This window comes from Pteropus medius, unplaced genomic scaffold (genome assembly GCF_902729225.1).
Source record: "Pteropus medius unplaced genomic scaffold, Ma_sr-lr_union100, whole genome shotgun sequence".
Lineage (NCBI taxonomy): Eukaryota > Metazoa > Chordata > Mammalia > Chiroptera > Pteropodidae > Pteropus > Pteropus medius.
Window position 1 is genome coordinate 6,010,327 of NW_024349803.1, and position 22,149 is coordinate 6,032,475.

A 22,149-nucleotide genomic window follows, 5' to 3' on the forward strand; every position below is an offset into this window, starting at 1 on the left:
TTTCTCTTTTAAGCATGCTAGCTCTGGGACCAAATAGGTATATTTTTATCAAGTTAAGAAACTAGCCATCTTTTCTATTTCTTATTTGTTTGTTTTTGTTTTTTATTAAATTTATTAGGGTGACATTGGTTAATAAAATTATATAAGTTTCAAGTGTACAATTCAACGATACATCATCTGTATATTACATTATATGTTCCTCGCCCCAAATCAAATCTCCTTCTGTCATCATATATTTGACCCCCTTTACCCTTATCTACCTCTCTCCTCCCCACTTTGCCTCTGGTAACCACTACACTGTTGTCTGTGTCTATGAGTTTTTGTCTTGTTCATTTGTTGCTTTCAGTTTTATATCCCACATGCGAGTGAAACCGTATGAATTCCTATTTTCTTGAGTGTTTTGTCAATATTGGTGTTTAATTTTTTGAAAGGTCTCTTTAACATTTTAATATAATCAAGTTATTTTTCTCCTTGGATCAGTTACTAAGATCTATCATAGACTTACTAATATTGAACCATTTTTACATTTCTAAAATCAAGCCCCTTTCTTTTAATATTATATTGAATTATTTGCTAATATTTTACTTAGATATCTTGTATTGATAGTCAAAATGACATTAGACTATTGTTTTCTAGATAATCTTTGTCAGTATCAATATTACACTTACTTCATAAAAATTTTTTGGAAGTTTTCTTTTTCTATGCTCCAGAGCAGTTAAAATAACAGAATAATTTAGGTTGGAAAACTTGGTAGAATTCTTCCATAAAATCATCTGTCCCTAGAGTTTCTGTTTTGTTATGTTTCGGAGGTTTTGGGGGGGATAGGGGGTGGCAAGGGATCTTTAATAATTATTTCTATTTATTTTATGGAAATCTGGGTTAATATTGGAAAATTATATTTTCCTAGAAAATTTATCCAATAGACAAACAATATCTTCCAAAAGACTTCACAGAAATTGCTGCCAATTTCATCAGGCAGATAGCTGAACAGTCAGTGTCCTTAACATGAAAATTCAAGAATAATACAGAACCTAGAGAAATGTTTGCATCCAATCCAAATTTCATACTTAGAGCCAGACACCAGGTTCTGTTTCTGCTGTGTTTTTCTGAGGTGCTTTGGCCTGAGACATATTTCCCCTCTCTCCTTAGACACTCATTTGCATGTGAGTTATACATAACCTACTTCCAAAAAGAATTTTGAGGCAGTTCAGTTCAGTCTGATTCCAGGACAAATCAGGAAGGAGCATGTGACAGTAAGCCAGTATTTGCTCAATTTTTGATGTAATAATTAGAAACGGTCAATTAATATTTGTAAAATTCTTTGGATTGGCATTATCATAACCAGTATTATTGGCATACTTTTCTGTAAAGAAGAGCAATTCTCCACAGGGCAAATCTGCCACATGGGGAACATTTTGGGTTGTTACAGCTGAGGGATTAAGAATGATGTTGGCATTAGTGGGCAGAGGCCAGGGATACTGCCAAACATCCTATAATACACAGAGCAGCCCCCCACAACAAAGATTATCCATCCCAAAATATCAATATGAATATCAATGCTGAAGCTGAGAAACCCTGGTGTAGAAATTTTTCCCACTCTGTGTGTTTCAGGATTTCGTAGAAACATTGCCAAAACTTGCAGGATACCATGGCAAGGACCTTTTCGGAATTTGGAGTAAAGTCTACGACCCTTTATTTTGTGAGGTAAAAGAAGGAAATATTAAAATTAACTTGCAATCTGATTTTATAATGTATGCCTATTTTGAAATAAAAGAATATTTTCTTTTGCTTTTTTACAAATGTATTACTTATATATCTTTTAACATAGAAACATAATCCAAGACTTCTTTATATTAAGTTGAACATTCTGATTTCTTCTCTGTTATTCATGTTTTTACCTTTTAGAAAATTGCAAGCAAAATTGCTTTTCTTCTATGCCTTGCCACTTATTTTTCAGTCACTTAGGAATGCTTGGCTTCTGTCGTGTATTTTAATGAAAAATGCAATGTTATTGTACAGTAAAAGAAAAAAAAATTACCTGGTTTCTGGATATTAAAACAAGCAAATCAACTTTAAGCCAAGCTATTGAAAGTGGTTTATGGGGAAAAGATCTCTTCCTTGCTGTACAACGCATACAAAATAACATTTGTAGTTAGCTAAATTAGTACTGAGTTTTTCAAGGTTACAAGGTGTTTTTCACTCACCATGCTCCACCTGCTGGCCAAAAGGAATACTCTATAATCCTGATTTCCCAGCCAGTTCACTGAATCCTGGGGCAAATCTGACCACTCACAGGACTCTTATCTACCTCTGATTTTGAGGTCATTGTGAGTGTTAGGTGGGGGTGGGGGATGGGGAGGCAGTAATTATTTTTCATAGTTCCATCTCAGTAACAGATGACACAGTTTGCCCCTTCCATGTCAGAGTTAGTTGACGCAAGCACACACTACTTTCCTAATATTTTTACTTTATCATCAGCATAGGTTTCAAGGAAGATACGTGAGCTTGTTTATAAAAGACTCTTCAATAGAGACAAAAGCCCACATTTTGGTTCCAATCTTGATTTTTTTTCTTTCTTCCTTACCGCAGTGTGATCTGATAGGGTCATGGTGTATAGTTCTTTTTCACCTCTCTCTTTCTCATTTCCTCTGTAGGTTGCTTTACTTTGGTCTCCTCTTCCACAAACTCTCTCTCTATCAAATCCAGCCTTTGAATCTGGGGGATCTTAAATAACTCTTCATAGCAGGTAATAAATATTGGCACAAGGTCTCTACCTGCCCTGCTGTACAGATTAGTTATCAATTTAACAAATATTTACCAAGCTCCTGCTGTGTGCAAGGTATAGGCTTTCCCCAAGAGTCAGTGAACTAGATAGAAACTGATAGGAGTCAGGTATATTATTAAAGGCTCTGGAAATATATTACCTTTCCCACCTGTCCTCTTAGGCTGCTCATTCGGCTTTTGAGGAAACATCAACCAACCCTGTCAGCTTTACCTCCCTGCCACCCCAGGTTAATAAAAAGATTTCTAAACCTTTCATAAAGAAATAAGGTACATTCCTGCCCAACTCTACCCTCACTATGCAAAATACGAATCATCTTTTACCCAGAGTTAAGCCAATAGCTATGCACTTGGTAGGAAGGGGTAAATGAGTTCCCGTGAATTTTTCTTCTGAAAGTCAATACCACTATTTATCGCAAAGTAAGGTTCTCCCAGAAAGAAATGGCAGGATAATAAAGGCAGGATCCAGTAGTTCTTGTGGGGTGAAAGAGGATAAAAAAATGAACAAAGAAGACAATCAGAAATAAAAATATACATTTCCTTCCTTTTTTCTTTGCTACAGCGTGTTCACAATTTCACTTTACCCTCCTGGGCCACGGGGGACGCCATGACTAAGTTGAAAGAATTATCAGAATTGTCCCTCCTGTCCCTTTATGGAATTCACAAGCAGAAGGAGAAATCTAGACTGCAGGGGGGTAAGTATTTTTTTAAAGATGGGAGGAGCATATTGGATTTGTGGTTGAGTGATATAAGCCTAAATCCTGGTCCCACCACTAATCACCTATGTGACCTTGGACAAGTCACTTAATCACTCCTGTAACAATTTCCATTCTGTAAAATGGAGATAATAATTATATTCACTTCCTATATCATAAGGATTAAAATTAATATATATATTCAAAAGGCTACACTACCTGGAAAACCCTACCTGCTACATAATATATAAACTGACAGTAAATATTATGTGTTGTTATAATCATCAGTATTCACCACTCTGGGCCTTAGATTTCCCATCTGAAAAATGAAAGCTTTGGGCTAAAGTTAAATGATAATTTTTATGCTTTCTAGATCAAAGAATCAAGGAGTTTGTATCTGAGCCCCATGAAAATCAATTGTGTCTCTTAGCCTGCGGAATGAATTTTTCAAGTGGGTGATATAACAAAGTGGCCTGTTTTCCCGAAACCCTTGGTAGTAGCTATTGCGAAAGTTAACAACATATATTTTGCAGGCTGATTATGCCCTGTAGATTAATATCTATGGCAATTGACAGGTTAATGCACAGCTTAAATTCTTCCATTGGTGTTGAGAGGTGTTTATTTCTCAATTATGGCTCTTCTCAGCTGGCTATGGCCCTTCATAACATAGGACACCCTATCATAATGAAAGTAGATCCAGGCAAGAGGATGTCATGTCCTTATAATTAGCATAGGTGGGTGGAAGAAAGAAACCAGGACCAGGCAGGATGGGGATAGAAACTCAGGCCTCTGAGGGCAGCTGGTTGAGCCAACTAATATACCTAAGGGTGTGCCAGGTTCCAGTGTTGTTCATGTAGGCATTGAAACTAAGTGTAGAGAACAAGAGAAGTTTCATTATGTCACATTGATATAACAGTGAAGCAATTCTAAGCCACAGGAGATGGTTTTTTAAGTTATATGCTCTAGACAGTGTGAGGAAAACAGTCTGATCACATTAGGACTGCAACCATGGCTAGCCTCTATTCACCACGGGGTCAGGACCCCAGGAGAATACATAGAAGCAAAGCATCCTGGTGGTTGGACCATCCTGGAAGGAAGTTTACTCAAGACTGCATAGCTAGAGAAAGAATTCAAATCACCAGCCAGGCGAGGAGTCATTTATAGCTACAGAAAAACAGCTAATGAGGTATGAAGTCAGAATGGTTAAAAGCAACTTTATATGAAGTGTACAAAGTAGCTTGTGGCATATACTTCAGGACAATCGTCATAAATGATGTGATGAAGTTGAAGAAGTCTTGATTGCTTGGCACAGAGGCATACCTGATAGAAATGTGTAAATCCTTACTCTATGCTAAGGACATGAACAACAAAATCCAGCCTCTTGGGAAGGGAGAGCATCCAGAGATGAGTCTTAGATGGAACCTGGTATGTTGGAAGAAATTACCAGGCAGGATATAGACTGTATAAGGAGGCAGCTCAACAACTTTGTTGTACTAAACAACAAAATGATACAGAGGGTAGAAGTTGGGCCTCATTGGCTATACAAGTACCAGGCTTCATCCCTGGACCACCAGGTGCTAGAAAGATGACTCAATCCCAAGCCCCATTAGATGGTGGAGGGAGAACTCTAGATTAATTTCTCCCTACCTAGTTATAATGGGCTCAAGAATTCAGCCCCTCACTAGTCAAAATGTGGTTCAAGGACCAGCAACATCACCTAGCATCTAGCTAGAAATGCAAAATCTCAGGCCCCACCCCAGACCAGCTGAATCAGAATCTGCATTTTAATAAAATCCATAGGTACCTCATATACATTAAAGTTTTAGAAGCACTCCTCTAGATGTACAAGATGATGAATAAAAGAGTAGGAAAAGCGAGGCAGGACTTGATAATAGCAGATGCAGAGGTCTGTGCATGAACAAAACGTAAGATTTATCTTAGCAGCTCACTCATATTTTTCCCTTTTTTTCATTTGGATACTAAAAATTGTATTTCACAGAAGTCACTTTCCCTCTCTGGGTCCCAGTTTCCCCATCTGATGAGTATATTAAACTAGATTCTGTCTATAAGAGTCTTTCCCTAAGATCTTCTCTCGGTCTTAGACTCTAAAAGGCTGGCACTCATATGAATGCAACTGCCTACTTTCTGAAGGAAGTGTATGTTTTCGATAAACCAGGAAATTGTTTCCTGAGTGATTCCTGCCAAAATACACATTCAGCCTATTGTTCAAATCTGGCTAGGCAAGAGAGACTTGTCAACTACATGCTTGTTGAATGATGAAGCCGCTGGACACAATCCTCCAGAGAAAACATGTATTGTCTGGGTGACACAGAGTCACATGAAAACATCAGGACTTTAACCAGCATCATCTGACCTTTGTCAAAACTTTTTTTCTATCAGTTAGTATCAGGGGTGACACTGTTTGGTAATATCTTCCCCCCACCCCGACCTGCTACACAGAGAGAGAGAGACACACATACATATACAGAGAGAGAAAATCTTTACAGCTCATTTAGCAATATATGGCTGGTCATATTCATATTAATGTAAACCTCTTCTTGCTCTAGACCAAGGGTTCCCAACCCCCCAGGCCACGAACCAGTACTAGTCTGTGGCCTGTTAGGAACTGGGCCTCATAGCAGGAGGTGAATGGTGGATGAGCAAACGAAGCTTCAACTGTATTTGCAGCCACTCCCCAGCGCTAGCATCACTGCCTCAGCTCCACCTCAGATCATCAGGCATTAGTTTCTCTTAGGAGCACTGGTCCCTGGTGCCAGAAAGGTTGGGGACCACTGCTGTAGACCAAGGTTTGGCAAACTACAGCCTGCAATCCAAATTTAGCACAGTACCCATTTTTTGTAAATAAAATATTGAAACTCAGCTACACTCATTCATTTAGGTCGTGTCTATGGCTGCCTTTGTGCTTCTACCCAAGAATACAATTGTGACAGACCATATTGCTCACAAAGCCAAAAACATTTACTATCTGGCCCTTTACAGAAAAAGTTTTCCAAACTCTGCATGGACCAAGAGTGAAGGAAGTGAAGTTTATGTCTTCCCATCAATGGTATTTTGTCTAATGTATATAGATTTAATAAAAGATGCAACAGGGAACTCAGAAGCTAGCTTATACTACAGTGTAGCCTAATGACTAAGAGCAAGAGTTTTGAAGTAAGACATGCTGAGTTCAGAGAAGCTTAAACCTTATGTTCACAGTTGTGTAATCCTGGACAAGTTGCTGAACTTCCCTGAACCTCAGTTTCCCATCCTATTACTGGCATGCTAGAGCCTGGAGAATCATAATGGTTACCTCTAGTTTAAGAAGAGAGGGAAATAACAATCGCCCCTGAACCAAGAGCTGATATCATATTCCATTATCAACACTGAAGGCTGTTGCAGACGTACCTGCAGACAAGGGACAAGTTACTGATTGAAGGTGGCTATCATGACTCCTAGAAACTTGGTCACAGAATTTAATACCTATGTGGCATGAAGATCAAGCTAAAATCCCTTAAGGACTCCCGGAGGGCAACCTTTCCTGGAACAGAGAGCTGTAGACCTGTTGGAGATATAGCATCAATCTTTTTCCATTCCTAGTCAAAGAAGTCCCAGCATTTACAGACAACAAATCACCTCCCTCCTCAATTAATCTTGTATTGTTCTTCTTGGTATACAGACCAATGAAGTCTATTCTTACTCTTTTATGAGCTTTTGCAGGACAAGTAATATGTAGCAAAATAATCTGGCCCATTGTAGCTTCTCACTGGGTGTTTGCTGAGTGGATCACAGAGTCAGTTTGTTAACATCGATGCCCTTCTCATTACAAAAAAAACAAAAATTGGTCATCCTCAAGCCAAGAGAACACATGTATAATAGAGAGACCACCAACAAAGGATCATCAAGTGATGGTAATAGAAGTCCCTGAAGCAACATGTCCCCAGAACAGTACCTGACACCATGAGGTACCCCTCAGCCTTCAGTGTCTACATACGGAATGGAAACTCTGAGTTGTGCACCTGCTGTTCACCACCTCAGGAGCAACAAATATGAAAGGCCTAGAAGCTCTCATCTACTGAAGACACATGAAAGCTGAAGATGCTGGATGCCCCCTTGATAGTGACACCCAGAGAAACCTGCAGAAATTGTCCCCAGAAAATAGTCTATGACATGTCCAGACATCCAGAGAGCTGCTTTCTCCTATGGTCTCCCACAGGTCTGACTGCCAGGGCATGGAAGGAAGAGAGGAGTACACATCATGTTGCTATTTCAGGCCTGCCTTGGAGAAGAGTATTGGCTAAAGACTCTGAAAGAAAAAGCCATCTGAAATTCATTCCAAGTTTCTCAGCCACCTACCTTTGAGATTTAACAAAACCGGGTATGGTAGAGTTCTGGCATGCTAGTCCAGCTCTCCTTCTGCAGCTCTGCAAGAGTCACTCAATGTCTCTGGACCTCAGTTACCTCACCTGTAAATGGAGGACAGAAGTCAGGATTCAGTGAAATAATGTATGTAAATCACACTACTAGCACAAAGCAGATGCTCAACCAGAATTAGTTATTTCCCTCTCTTCTTAAATCTTGAGGATCACGACAGAGAGAATCGCTAAGTATGAATTAACTAAAAGCTTATGAACTAAAATATAAGCCCATGTTTGGTTCAATTCCATTGTTGATTTATCTTCTTTAAGGTGTCCTGATCGATGAAATCCTCAATAACATGGAAAGAGCAACTCAGCCATTGAACCACAGAAAACTTGTCATGTATTCTGCAGTAAGTATTTTTGTCTCTGTTCAGCATCCATTTGTTCAAGTATGGGATCTCTCTGAGGAGTGGGCCTTGTCTCATCATTTTCCTATCGCCCAGTAGATGGTAGACACCTGTTCAATGCCTTTAAAATTAAATATGTAATCATGATCCTTGAGGAATTTACAATGTTACACTGACAAGAAGACAAGTGAGCACATAAACACTACACAAAGCCATATAGAAATGCCACACAAGCCAGTGCTTTGGTGCCTGGGAGGAGGGAAGCATCCACTGGAGGAGGAAAAGCTGAGTGTGCAGGACTTGGTGATGAACTGGAATGTGGGTGGAAGGCAATGATGCAAATGAAGATAAAGCCACAGATAAAGACAATGTTTCAAGCCTCAATGACTATAAAGGTGGAAATATCAACAGAGGTGGTCTTGGGCCATGTGAATATACCAGTTAGACACTTGGGTTTGACATGCCAGGGGATCGTCTGAGTGAAGAACTCCAGATGGTAAAGAAGATAGAAGAGAGAAAGGGCGAGAGAGCTGCAACTTGAAGTTAGAGCTACATTTGGGTACAGAAAGAAAAGAAAGGTCTACGGCCATGCTACCCTGAACAAGCCCGATCCTGTCTGATCTCAAGATCACAACAAGGTTGGAGGCCTAGTTAGTCTATGAATCTGAACTCCTCGGAGGAGAAGATAATAAGTGCTATGGTATCAAAAATCATCACATCAAGGACTATGCTCATGGCTCAAGGTCCTTATGAGGGGTCTTTCTGGTCCTAGGAAAAAAAGAAAAAAAAAAAAGGAAAAGAAGAAGGAAGAAGAAGAAGAAGAAGAAAAAGGAAGGAAAAGAAGAAGGAAAAAAGGAAGGAAGGAAGAAGGAAGGAACGAAGGAAGGAAGGAAGGAACGAAGGAAGGAAGGAAGGGAAGGAAGGGAAGGAAGGGAAAGAAGGAAAGAAAAGAGAAGAAAGAGAGAACGAGAGAAAAGAAATATCTTGGAGAAGACTTCCACCTTGGAGCAGGAGTCAGGGAAAGAGATGCAGTTGGAGGAGAATTCCAGGGATGCATCACGTACTGATGCCTGTCTGTGGAGTCTGGAATGAGTCGGGAAACAGACAATAGTGTAATGACTCTATCTTTCACCCATAAAGAGCTCATAGAATATAGTGCTTCCTGGAGAAAGGAAGTCCCGAAAAGGCAATCCTACTAGTTCTTTAGTTTCTAATCTGATTCCCTGTTCTAATTGTGTGACTTCTGGCAAGTCTTACATCTATAACTCCTTTTCTTTCTCTAGTAAATTGGTTCTCACCTTTTTTGAATATGCGTGTGCTGCAATATAGTCTATGCAAACAAATGTTATACCTATCTTTTAGATATGGAAGTTGAGGATTTCTTAAGATTAGATAACTAATCAGTGACTAAACTGGGACTGAAAACCAGTCCCCTATGCCTCCAAGCCACTCTGGGATAAACATTTAACAATTATTTTTAAGCTACACAATCTAGTTCCTTACCTTTTATCCTCCCTAAACATTTGTAACCTCACATAGTCTTCCTCAATTAAAAAAAAAACCATAGATTATTCTAACCTATACAAAAATATATAATCTAGCTCTAAGGTGTTCCAAAATATTTTAAAGTTTAATGAAAATCAATGACAGAAGCTAAAACAGAGATACTACTGGGAAAAGGCATGGGACAAAATCAGAAGACCTAGCTTATGTTTAATTTCTTCACTTTGAGGGTTATATAATATTAAGCAAGTTACTTAATTTCCTTGGGTCTGTTTCTTCATCGTTTAAATAGAAATAATGATATGTATGTAAATCTCATTGCCTAGCACACAGCAGATGCTCAGTCAAAATTAGTTCTTCTCCTCTCTACTTCCTAAGTCGTTGCGCGAATGGGAAATTTAATCAAATCAGAAACCATCATGGTGCTCTACAAGCGTTTAATACATACCTTTTGAATGTAAATCTGAACCTGAGTTAAAGGTCAAAAATGATTTATTTCAAATCTCTGTAGCATGACACTACTGTGAGTGGCCTACAGATGGCGCTAGATGTTTTCAATGGAATCCTTCCTCCCTATGCTTCTTGTCACTTAATGGAATTGTACCTTGAGAAAGGGTAAGTGTCTAAAAGGTACCTTTCAAAATTAATATCACTGAACCCCAGGTTTTGTTATTATTGTTGTTGTTTTTGGCATAAATACATTCTTAAAATATTTAATTTTTAGTTAGATACATTTAAAATCATGTACTACATAAATAATTCACTCAGTTAAAAATACTGCTTTTTTTTACTTTAACATTTTATGTAACAGTTTTATCTAAACTCATTGTATGCATCTTGACTTGTGTCCTCACCACTAGAGCCAAATGTTGAATCCCCTAAAACTGTTTACCAGATATAGTAACTAATAAAAGTAATTTTGGCTACTGTACAAATGAACCTCAAATTCTCAGAGATTTAACCCAATGAAGATTTATTTCTCACACATCTAACAGTTCAGTGCAGATATTCCTGGCCAATAGAAAGTGACTCTCCCATGGCGTGATTCATACATGGTGACTCAGAGACACAGAGTTCCATCTTTTGAACCTACTGTTGTCAAGAGTGCTATGTTCACCTGTAGGCAGTTGTAGAAAGGACCAAGTAGATGGACGAAGCAACCTGCTTATAAACCACCTCAGCCCAGAAGCAGCACCGTATCACTTCTACTTACATTCTACTGGCTAAAATTAGTCACGTAGTCCCACCGAGATGCAAGGGAGTCTGGGAAATATAGTCACTTCCGAGCCATAATGCTATTCTATGGAAAGGGAATCACGTACTTTGCTAGGCTTTGATTAGTCATCTTTGCCATACCATCATCTTGAGATTGAAATGCTGTCACTGAAAATGTTATCCTGCAATATAAATACTTATTCATATAATATTATGGAAGTTTTAAAAAACATATCGTATAAGTGAATATTTGTAGTTACTACTATTCGTATGGATTTTTAAAGTGATGTTTAAAAAGGCTTGTTTATAATTTTCAAAAGTGGCAATTTTAAGGTTACTACCCCAAGAAAAATCACTAAATCCTACTTGAATTTCTCTCCTGCCGCTTTGGCCAATGGCCTCCACAAGCACCTCATACTAGCTTGCTGATATTGGTTTGGGCCAGTGGACCTTCCTCAAGCAGTACATTTTTTATTTTTTTGAAATAAAGAATTGAGAGAGTCCTCCTTAATATGAGAGAAGGTAAGAACACCCACCCCATCTTTCCGAGATATAATTTTACAAAGTCTTAGCTGTACATTCAAGCACATATGTTATATATTATTCAGTTCCATGTTTATGGCCTCGTTAAGGAGAGGGAAGATAGATTCATTGAGGGAAAGACCAAAAGATACCGGGAGAGGAAAAGAGAATAGGAAGAAGTAAATGAGAAGCTTAAAAGGGAGAAACCAAGAGAAAGAATCTCCAACACCCCACCTGCCTCCCACTTCTTACTCAAAGGCTCATCAAATCACCCTCCAACCGTCACCTTTCAGCTCCTTCTCGGATTAAGTATCCTGGTCCCCACCTCCTATGCCCCTGGCCATCTAACAAACCAGCCTTCCCATTTCCACCCTCCGGATCTGGCCCCCCTGTCCCAATCTCCTCATTCCCACCCCCAAACTGGCTAAACTCTGCTCATTCCCATAAATTCTTCCACTAGTCCCTCAACCAATGTGTCCTAGGCCAAGTGGAGAGAAATTTCATGACAGTTCAACAACACAGAACTGACAGAGCTCTCTCCTCTGCCTTCCTCCACCAGAGAGTACTTCGTAGAGATGTACTATCGAAATGAGACTCAGCATGAGCCGTATCCCCTCACGCTGCCAGGCTGCACACACAGCTGTCCTCTGAGGAAGTTCGCTGAGCTGGTTGCCTCTGTGATCCCCCAGGACTGGCCCACGGAGTGTATGATCACGAGCAGCCGCCAAGGTACTAAGGATGTGCTGGCTTAGGGTGTATGCGGACTCTTTCTTAGAGTGGACGGTCTTCGAGAATAACTTGACCATTACCCCCAGCTTTGAAAGAAATTGGTTTTGAGTAATAATTACATGTTACAGAGACCCCAATTTCAGGCAACTCTTACCTTTACACCTGGCCCTGCCCCCACTTGCCACAAACCTTAACTTGTTTTTGTTTTTTTTCAGTGTTAATATAAAAGGGCATCAGTGCCAAAATATAATCACAGATAAAACTTTGGTCAAATTTCATGAGGCTGCCATGAGCTATATGATTAACTGCATAAGACCTTTTGTTGTTTAAAGACTCTCAGATTTCTTTTGAGCAGAATTAAATAAAGTTGTTCTTTAAGTGTCTGAAGTGGTACAGATTTCCCACAAGCTAGGTGAGAGCAAAGAAGGAAAACTTTAATCTTAGGCTAATGAGCAAAGGACCAACTAACCAATTAGCTCCAGCCTTCTCACGAGGAGAAGCAAAGAAATGAGATACATTGGAGAAATCTGGAGAAATCATTTATACCGGGAAACTGGTTATTTTTAATATTTCTGTTAAAACATATTGGGTGGCAGAATTAAAAAGTAAATAGATTTTTGTTTCCTTTGGTCCTGGAAAAATCGTGTTAGTTTTGAAGAAACCAAAAGCAAAATTGCCAGAAAACTTTGATATATGTAATATATATGGCAGCTCTTGGAGTACATACATCATAACAGATAAGTAATTTAATGACAGCAAGATATTCAGACATCAGCCATCAGAGATGAGAGCCCTTCATGAGTGGAGTTTCTCTTAAAGCTCCAATGGTAATAGATGTTGAATGTGATTTAAGAGAGGAAGTATGATGACACATATGAAATTAGAAGAAATCACAAATGTTAGAATATCCTGAATGTCTCCAAGATCAAAACCCATTAGAATGTTGAGAGTGTGGCTGTGGTATCTATTCTGAGGACAAAAGCAATGGATAAGGTTTGATTCTGGTATCTACAGAAAAACCTAAGCACTCACAGATCCTGCTGAAACCTATCACTATGTAAGAAATCATGTTCAAATGACAACTCTTTAAAGTCCTGTAGATTTGCCATGTGGCAGATGCAACACATCTAAAGACCAACATGCTACGTCACTATTATGGCTGAAGATGCAGTGGTTTCTGGAGATAAGCTTATACTGGATGCCAGCGTCTAGAGCATAGTTATTCCCTCTCCCAGTTGGTCATTGGATAACTGTCACAAGACATTGATTGATATGTTTATTTGTATTATTTCTTTCCCAAGTAAATATTTGGCCCTGGGCCCTTCATCTAATCATTTCTTCTCCTCCATGCATGTAAGTTTCCTCCAGAAGTGAGCCAAATGTAAAATAGTGAATAAAGTCATTATTAGGAAGTTCAAAAACATTACTTTTTTTATAATGAATTTTGAAGTGTGTGTGTGTGTTTTAATTATAATAAAATTCCTTAAGGACAGATTTTGGGGACTCTATTTTTGTTTGGGCATTTTATTTAACGTAACAGGAGGAAAAAATATATAAAGTAAAATTATTTGACTGGCTTAAATTAATATTTTATATTGAAATCTATTTAGTTTGCACTTTATCACTTATGATAAAGACTAAGCTGATGGATGGCTCTGCTTCATCTATTTAAGATAAAACTTGCTAAGAAAATGCCATTGGGAATACAATGTAGGAGAGAAGTAAGGAGATACATATTAGAATAACAAGGGTAATTTATATCTTATGCCTACAAGGGTTGCTATGGAAACAAGAGTTAACTGAATTTGAAGGGAAGGAGGTAGTAAGGGATATCAAGGAAGGCTTCCTGCAAGAGGTGACAATTGAACCATCTGAAATCAGTTTGGACAGAGGTTTCTAGTGGTGTGGTACAAGGTACTAGAAAGACATTTATCAAATGTCCTTGTGGCTTGAAGCTAGAAAAGATAGGGGAGTTACTTGGCAGAAAATTGAGGGTTCAAATTGATTCCCACAGGTTTCCTTCAAGGGACAAATTCTAATGAGATAAAATGTCATCTGCACAAGAGCAAGGATTCTATCTGTTGTATCTATCCTATCTGTATTCTATCTGTTCTCTGCTATATCAGTCCTCAAGACTTGGAAGGGCCTGTGTCTGGCATAGATTGACACTCAATGAACATTTCCTCAATGAGTGTATAAATTAGTTACTTTTCCTGTCTGAACCTACTCTTTTCTATCTTGGTAAGAAGCAATACCCAGTAAGTTATTTTTGACCCCCAACTTCTCCCTTATCCTCCACTGCTAATCTGTCACTTCTTCTTATCAAATCTACCTGTGGTATGTAAGTAGAAATCCTTTTCTCAAAACACCACTATCAACAATTCAAGATCTAAATAGGGCAAAATATAATAAAGCAGGAAAATATGTTATTAAAAAGAAAACTTGGGGACTGGTTTGCTGGAGCCAGCTCAAGCAGATCAAGAGTGGAATGTGCATACTACTTCCCAACTCCGAGTTCGATGACTTCATTTCGGCAGTTTGAAGTTGGTCTTAGTGCCATGGCTGGAGTATTTTTACCTCAGAAATCAGCATATGCCACAAATCAGAGTTTTGTTTTCTGATTTTTGTTTTATTAGATTTAGTTACCAGCACACATAGAAAACTTGTTAAGAGTCTATAACACAGGGTGGTCTTCAACAAAGTGAATTCAATATTTGAACTTCTTTAAGAAAAAAGGATTACACACGTCCTGCATGGTCTCAGAGAGCAATGCTAAGGTCAGCAAGTACACATTTCAGGAAGGCAGATTAGATTGTGTTCAGTGTTAGGAATATCTAAGACCAGAAGTGGCCTAGATGATCTATCCCTTGCCTTGGCAGAGACACTACAGAGCAGGGTGAAGCAAGAAAGTTTATAGGGGTGGCATGACGACTTAGTAGGGCCACCAAATTTAGCAAATAAAAGTACAGAATGCCCAAATGAATTCAATTAATAGCTCTACCTGCTGAATGTTTATAATTTACTGGGCTGAATTAAGGACATTTAGGATTTCCTGAGAAAGCCAATACTGGAAGCAGGACAAAACCATTAAATAAGGCCATGTCCTTATACATAGAATGTCTGCCAACCCTATACCTTAGTGCATTTCCACCCCTGCAATCTTAACTGTATCTATAAGCAATGTTTTTAGCTAATGTTACTAGACCCAATGAATTTTATTCTCATCAATTAAATCAACTGGAGACATTGCTTGGAAGTTCATGATAAGTCTAAGTTCCATACTATGTTGAGAAGGCAAGGGAGAGAGGGAGGGAGGTGGGGAGGCAAGCAAGGAGGAGAGGGATACAGAGAATTAAACAAGCCCTCGCTGTTAAGTGAGTACTATAATGAAGGACTAGAGGTACCTATAAGAACTTACAGCAGAGGCAATTAGCATAAGTCTGAGGGGTCAGAGAAGGGTTCCCAAAGGGGGTGATGTTCAAACCAAAACCTAAAGAAGGGAAAGAATTAACTAGGTGAATCGTGATGGGGAGAGGAGAATGTTATGGACAAAAGAGAGAAAATGTATACAAGCCAAGAGGCTAAAGACAACATGGGGCGTTTTAGGTACTGGAAACATTAGGTCTGGTGAGGGTGCAAAGAGGCTAGAGAGAGACAGGCATTAAGTGTCTCCTGGGTCCGGTTGAGTAGCTCTGGTCGTTAGAAGGTTTTAGGCAGAGGACAGATGTGACTGGCTTCTTGTTTTAGAAAGACCTCTTGGCTTCAGAGGAGGGGATAGATTGGAGAAGAATGGGATCGAGGGCAGGAAGAACAGTTGGGAGGCTGTTGCAATAATCTAAGCACTAGGATAAGTGAAGGAGAAAAGCAGGCTTATTCAAAGAAGGAAAAGAGAGAGTAGACAAGACTTGTGAAGTTAATGGCAAAAGGAAGAGGCCTTTGATACATAGTGCCAAAATAGTTTTCAAAAAATAGTACCAATTCACACTGCCTTGAGCAGCTTTCATGTGTTCCCATGTAGTAGGGCATTTTTTTCAGTCATTATCTGCACTAGACCTCTTAGCAATATAAGATAGAATTGATCACTCTCTCTTTTCTCAGATTCTAGAACATTATTCTGTCAAATTCACAAAATCCTTTACAGTACAAGGGAGCATATAATTTAGAGAGAGAATCTCCTTAGTCTTCTCTTTGTCTTCCTTGTTCAGTTCCTCTTGGACTGATACCTTCTACCAACCCCCTAAATGATCACATCCCAGGGCCCTGTCCTTGGTTTTCTCATTCCACACTCACCATACGCCAGTACTACCCAGGCCTCCATCTTCTACATCCAGAGCCCTTATTTCCACATCTACATATAGAATTCTATACCTATTTTCTCCAGCTGCCTACTGATCATCTCTACCAGGATAATAACCCGTCTTGATTCTATATTTGAAACAAAATTCATTATCTCCTCCACTCCAAACTGACCCTTTTTAATGTGCCTTCAATCTCAATTCACAGCCTAGTCATCTTCTCATTCACTGAAGGTAGAACCCATGGGGTGAACTTCGCCACAACCTCTTCATTACCGGTACATTTAGTTCATCACAGAGTCTGTCAATTCTACTTCATGAGGATCTCTTGAATTCCTTCATCTGCATTCTCAGGGTCACAGTCTAATGCTGACCATGCAGTATCTTGTCAAAGGCATTTTAATAGCTCTCAACAAGGCCTATAGTGTCTCTATCATCTTATCTTTTCCCACAGTTTTGGAGTTTTTCTTAAAACACAAATTGGGCCATGTCACATCCATGTGTAATAATTGCTGATGATTTCCATTTGTCCCATGGCAAACCAGACCTCCTAAAACCTGGACCCTGAATCATATATCTGGTCTCACCTTGCCATAACCTGTATTATAGTCACATGCAACTGCTTATTATTTCCTGAACATGCTCTTGTGCTATGCTACTCGTTGTGTCTTATGGCCAAATCTGATTTACCTCTAAGGCCAGCTCAAATCTTATCATTTTCTCAGAAGATTTTCCAAACTCTTTCTCTTCCAAATAGAACACTTTGTATTAATTGCAACTTTCTCTCTGCTCCAATGGTATATCTTTTACACCTCCATTTTACTATTTATCATATCATCTTATAATTGTCTGTCTGGTTCTCCCAGAAGATATTGATCTCCTCAAGAGCAGAGATTGTGGAACCTCAGAACCCAACACACAGCTGGCTTGGCATAAGGTGTGTGCTCACTGCATGCCTAGGAAGGAACAAAGAAAGAAAAAACAGGGAAAACGCATTCCATGGAACTACCATGACAACATAGCCAATAAAAATAACTGAAAATCAATTTCCAAATATAGAAAGTCAGTCATGAACATTAATTTTTAAGAATCATTAGCCTCTGCCTTCCTCCCTCATTTCCATTTAGTCCTTTCCTTCCTTCTTCAATTATCTTTGGTTCCTTCCAACTTTACATTAGCTCCATCCTCAGTACTAATGGCACTCATCCACCAGGATCTAATTTTATTGATATTCATCTTCTCATGATAAGAGGCATCCTGACAGCATAAAAAACTAAGAGTTGAGAACCCAGGCATTTAGATCATTAATTCATTCCACAAAAATGTATTGAATGCCTGCCATGTGGCAGGTATTGTTCTAAGTGTGTGAGATACATTTACAAGCAAAAAAGACAAAGGTTTCTGCCTCATGAATCTTACATTCTATTAGAGAGAGAGAGGGATGAATAATAAATAATAAACATAATAAATAAGTACTTTGAAAGGTGAAGATCACAAGCACCAGACTGGGAATGGGTGTGGGGAGAAGGCATATAGGTTGCACCTTTAAATAGAAAACTCTTAATGAGAGGATGAGATTTGGGCAAAGAAGGTGATGGAGTTGCCTGATGCAGAGATTTGTGAGAAAAGCATCCGAGCAATGGTAACAATATAGCAAAAGCAGTAAGGGGAGTGTGCTTGGCATGTTTGAGGAAAGATGAGAAGGCCTGTGTGGCCAAAAGAGAATAGTGAAGGAAGAGGGGTAGGAGAGAAAATCCAACAGGTTAAAAGGCCAAGTGATGAAGAGTCTCATAAACTATTATCATCAGGACTTTCATTCCAAGTGAGATGAGCATTCATCGCAGACTCTGTCTTAAGTAGAGGAGAGCCATGATTTGATTTGAAGTCATTTGGATGCAGTGTTAAAAATAGACTGTAGGGAAGGAAGGATGAAAGCTAGGAAGCAAGTCAGGAGAGCATTGTAGTAGTCTTGGCAAAAGATGATGGTGGTTCAAAGCAGGGTGGTGGCAGAGGAGGAGAGAAATCGTTGGCTTCTGGCTACAGTGTTTGAGAGAACCAATGGGATTTCCTGACAGATTGTGAGAGAAAGAGAGAAGTAAAAGAAGACTCCAAGAGTTTTGGCCTGGGACACTAGAAGAAAAATGTCAACTGAGATGAGGGAGGCTGCAGGAAGAACAGATTTGGTGGCAGAGGCGCAGAAATTGAGAGTTCAGTATTGGAATGCCTAATAGATGTCCAAGGTAATAGGTCAAGTTCACAGTTGGAATATATGACTCTTGAGCTGAGGAGGATTTAAATTTGGAAGTCAGTTACTGAATAGATGGCTTTTAAAATCATAAGACTAATAAGATCCAGTGTATTCCCACACAAATGCAATTACTAGCTTAACTTTAGCCAAATTATCTAATCTCTCCACTTCTCATTTTTCTCATCTCTACAATGATAAGGTTAGGCTAAGTAAGTGCTTTTCAGCTGTGTTCCATGGAGTGCTAGGGTTCTGTAGAGAGCTGCCAGGATCAGACATTTGCTCTCCCATTGCCAACTCCAACAAGCGGTTCCATATTTTTACAGTGAAAATCAGATGTACATTTAGAAATGGTACAAATCAATATTTGCGATGTATATACTATAGTAGACTAGATTGTGTGTGTGTGTGGAAGGGGGGTAACTTTCCAGATGAAATAATGAATAGCATCTCATTAAAAAAACGACCCCATATAGCTGCATCATGACTGGTCAGCTGTCAAAGGGACGTGTGTAAATAGAGGTACAGATTAGCACTAGTACACAGTTATCCTAAAAATGTTTGCCATAGTCAACATGTGCTCGACGTTTCCTCTCTAAAAGATATTTACTGAAAATTAAATTCAAAGACCAAAAGATGGTATTCCATTTCTTTTAGACCCATGTAATGATTGCAGTTGAGTATTCAGAAATTTCTTTGACTCTGAGACTGTGAACAATTAACAATTTAATTGTAAGAAAATGCATGAAGGTAAGGCTGCAAGACGACCTTAGAAATACTTCAGTAAGCTGCCTTTCCTTTGCAGTGGAAGAGCTGAGGCCCAAAGGTCAAAGGTCATGCTGGAACTGGAACCTAAGTCATCTCTTGACTTCTAGTCCAGTGCTATTTTCACCACACTATGGCTGCTTCGGCAATGCCACTGAAATTTACAATTAAGGCAGCAATCAACACTGATTGGTAATCTTCATATTATTCCAATTTATTAATTTTACTTTAATGCTCTTCCTATTTTCCCACAGTTCTAAAGATCATCCTTGCTATTGCCTTTTGCCTGGTGTCTGGTGTCTTAGTGGTACTGCTGTTTACCCTCATTCGCAATGGGTCCTGCTGGCAGAGAAACTCCTATCGGACCATCTGAAGGGACAACTGAAGAAGGGCAGACATGCCAGGCCAACTTCCTGTGAGGCAGCATCTCTCAGTGATGAACCGTTCAAAGGACACTTTCACTATGTGGGCATCATCTTGCTCACACCCATCTTTTCGAGCCTGCCTAGAGCAAGAACTTCTAGTGATCCAGGGACAGCCGCTGGACCTACCGATGAATGAACACCCGGGTTGCTTAGGTCTCCTCGCCATAGTGCAGGCTTCTCATTCAGCTGTAAAGAAGCTCTCTACACAGGTGGCCAGAGAGAAATGAGAAGTCAAACTCCAACTAACCTTTTGCCTGCAAAGAGCAAAAGGTTTCAAGGTGTGACAAAGACATAGATTAAAGAAGAGGAGATAATGAGGGGAAATTAGACCAGAAGTAGTATTATATAGGATGATTGTTAAGAAATAAGACACAATCAGAAGGTTTAATAAATCATTTGTTCAGTCATTAAGTAAGTTTAATACAACACATAAAACACACTCCTGAAAAGAAACTCCTACCCAATATTTGATAGCTAACAGATTTCTCTATGTGTGTCTGTACACTAACACACATACATAAGGCTATCTTGAAAATGTCTTAGAAAGAGGTATTTAACTCTGAGAAAATGTAATATCAACTACTTTAGTTGTAGGTCAGGTCATTTTCCCCCACAATTTCTATAATAAGGAATAACTAGGAACTCCATGTAGCCATGGTTCTTTTTTTTTTTAACCTTTTTCCCGTTGAGAATAATAATAAAAAAAAAAAAGTGCAACTGCCAGCGTTCATTTAACATCATGCATAGGATTGCTAGGTTTTCTGGAATGTGACATTTTCAGCCATGGAACTACTAAAAACGGAATGCTATAAACAGAATGATGTCATTTGTTTCCAAAGGCTATCGATATACTAGAGTGATGCAAAAATTATGATAAAAGTGAGATATTTCATGGCAAACTTTGGGGATGAGGTTAGGACTATTCCGCGAGATTTCTCAGGGTAAACACTGCAGCCACAGGCACCTCTTGAGAGTATTCTTGGGGCAAATGGGAAATTAACCTCAACTATCAGAGCTGGATATCTTTGAAGTTCTGATTTCTTTATTTCATGTTAAAATTAGGAGATTTTACCTTAACAAGGGCTCTTCATGGCCATGATGAAACGATAATAAATTTTAATTGCTACAAGTAGATCTGAGTTTCTCAAGTGGTGAGGTAGATACAGAAGTAGACTGAAGGATGATGACTCACTTGAGCTTGAGCTCCGTGCTGGCTTTAGGCCAAGTTGGAACAAATCTTAAACCTTCTTTTCATAATCTAAAAATGAAGTCTGGGCTAAATGAACATAGAAGTCACATCTAGTTCTCATGTTCTGTGAACAATTTTTTTTTTTTTTCATTTTGTGCTCTGGATTGGTCATTGTCCAAGCAAGCACTTTCATAAATGGTAACATCGTAGCCTGAAATTTATTCTAAACAACTTTACTCTGCGCTGAGCTTCCAACCATCTAGTTGGTGGGAAATTCAATCTCATTCATTGGTAGTGATCTTCAGTTCCGCAGGTTCTGCTAAAGATCCCAGAATGTACCTGGTAGAAAGAATGAGATGAAGGACCGCTAGGCTGCTGTCCACCCTGGTCTCCAATCAGCTCACCGTCCATTCTCATGTGGTGTTCTAAAGGCAGGCAGAAGACATCTGTGCCATGCCTCCCAAGGCCGCGCACTTGGAGTTCGGCAGTCTGGCATTGTCCAGGCCCCTAACTGGGGTGATATTTGTAAGCAGTGCTGGGATCTTTGACCAGCACAGAACCACCCTCCTGAACCCCACTCTGTTTCTTAGTCTCAGGAATTTTCCTCTCCCCTTGGATCCCACAGTTTCCACCTGTTAAACTCCAAGCACTTACCTCTATCATCCTCATTTTCTACATAATTCTCACTGAGCCTAGGCTATTGCAAACAAAAGCCTGAGAAGGAGTTGTCTTCTCTTGCCTAGGGACTGCTGCTTTATGCTGGAACACAGGAGGCACGTAGGCAAAGAAACGCAGGATCTGGCTACATTCTTGGCTTGGGAAAGGGAAGAACATCTATAGCAGCAAGAACAATGGACAAGTTTCTGTCTCCATAAAGTAGTCAGCCATATCAATAAGGAAGCCACAACATCTTATGCTAGTAAGTGACAAGACTTTAAAATAGAAGCATAAACAGAACCACAAGTCACGAATTTTCATACTCATTCAACAAACATCTGTGGAAGACCTACTATTTGCTAA

General features: G+C 39.2%; 1 protein-coding gene across 2 annotated transcripts in view; it reads left to right on the forward strand.

The window, feature by feature from the left end:
* Window positions 1-20,635, forward strand: part of ACP3 (acid phosphatase 3) — a 42,224-nt gene extending 21,589 nt beyond the window's left edge. For both annotated transcript variants that reach the window (XM_039837139.1, XM_039837140.1), the window contains 6 exons: window positions 1,612-1,704; window positions 3,344-3,476; window positions 8,162-8,244; window positions 10,256-10,359; window positions 12,041-12,210; window positions 19,770-20,635. In XM_039837139.1, the coding sequence (XP_039693073.1) occupies window positions 1,612-1,704; window positions 3,344-3,476; window positions 8,162-8,244; window positions 10,256-10,359; window positions 12,041-12,210; window positions 19,770-19,888 (702 nt within the window). In that variant the 3' untranslated portion in view covers window positions 19,889-20,635. The remainder of the gene's footprint in view (window positions 1-1,611; window positions 1,705-3,343; window positions 3,477-8,161; window positions 8,245-10,255; window positions 10,360-12,040; window positions 12,211-19,769) is intronic.
* Window positions 20,636-22,149: the final 1,514 nt, after the last annotated feature.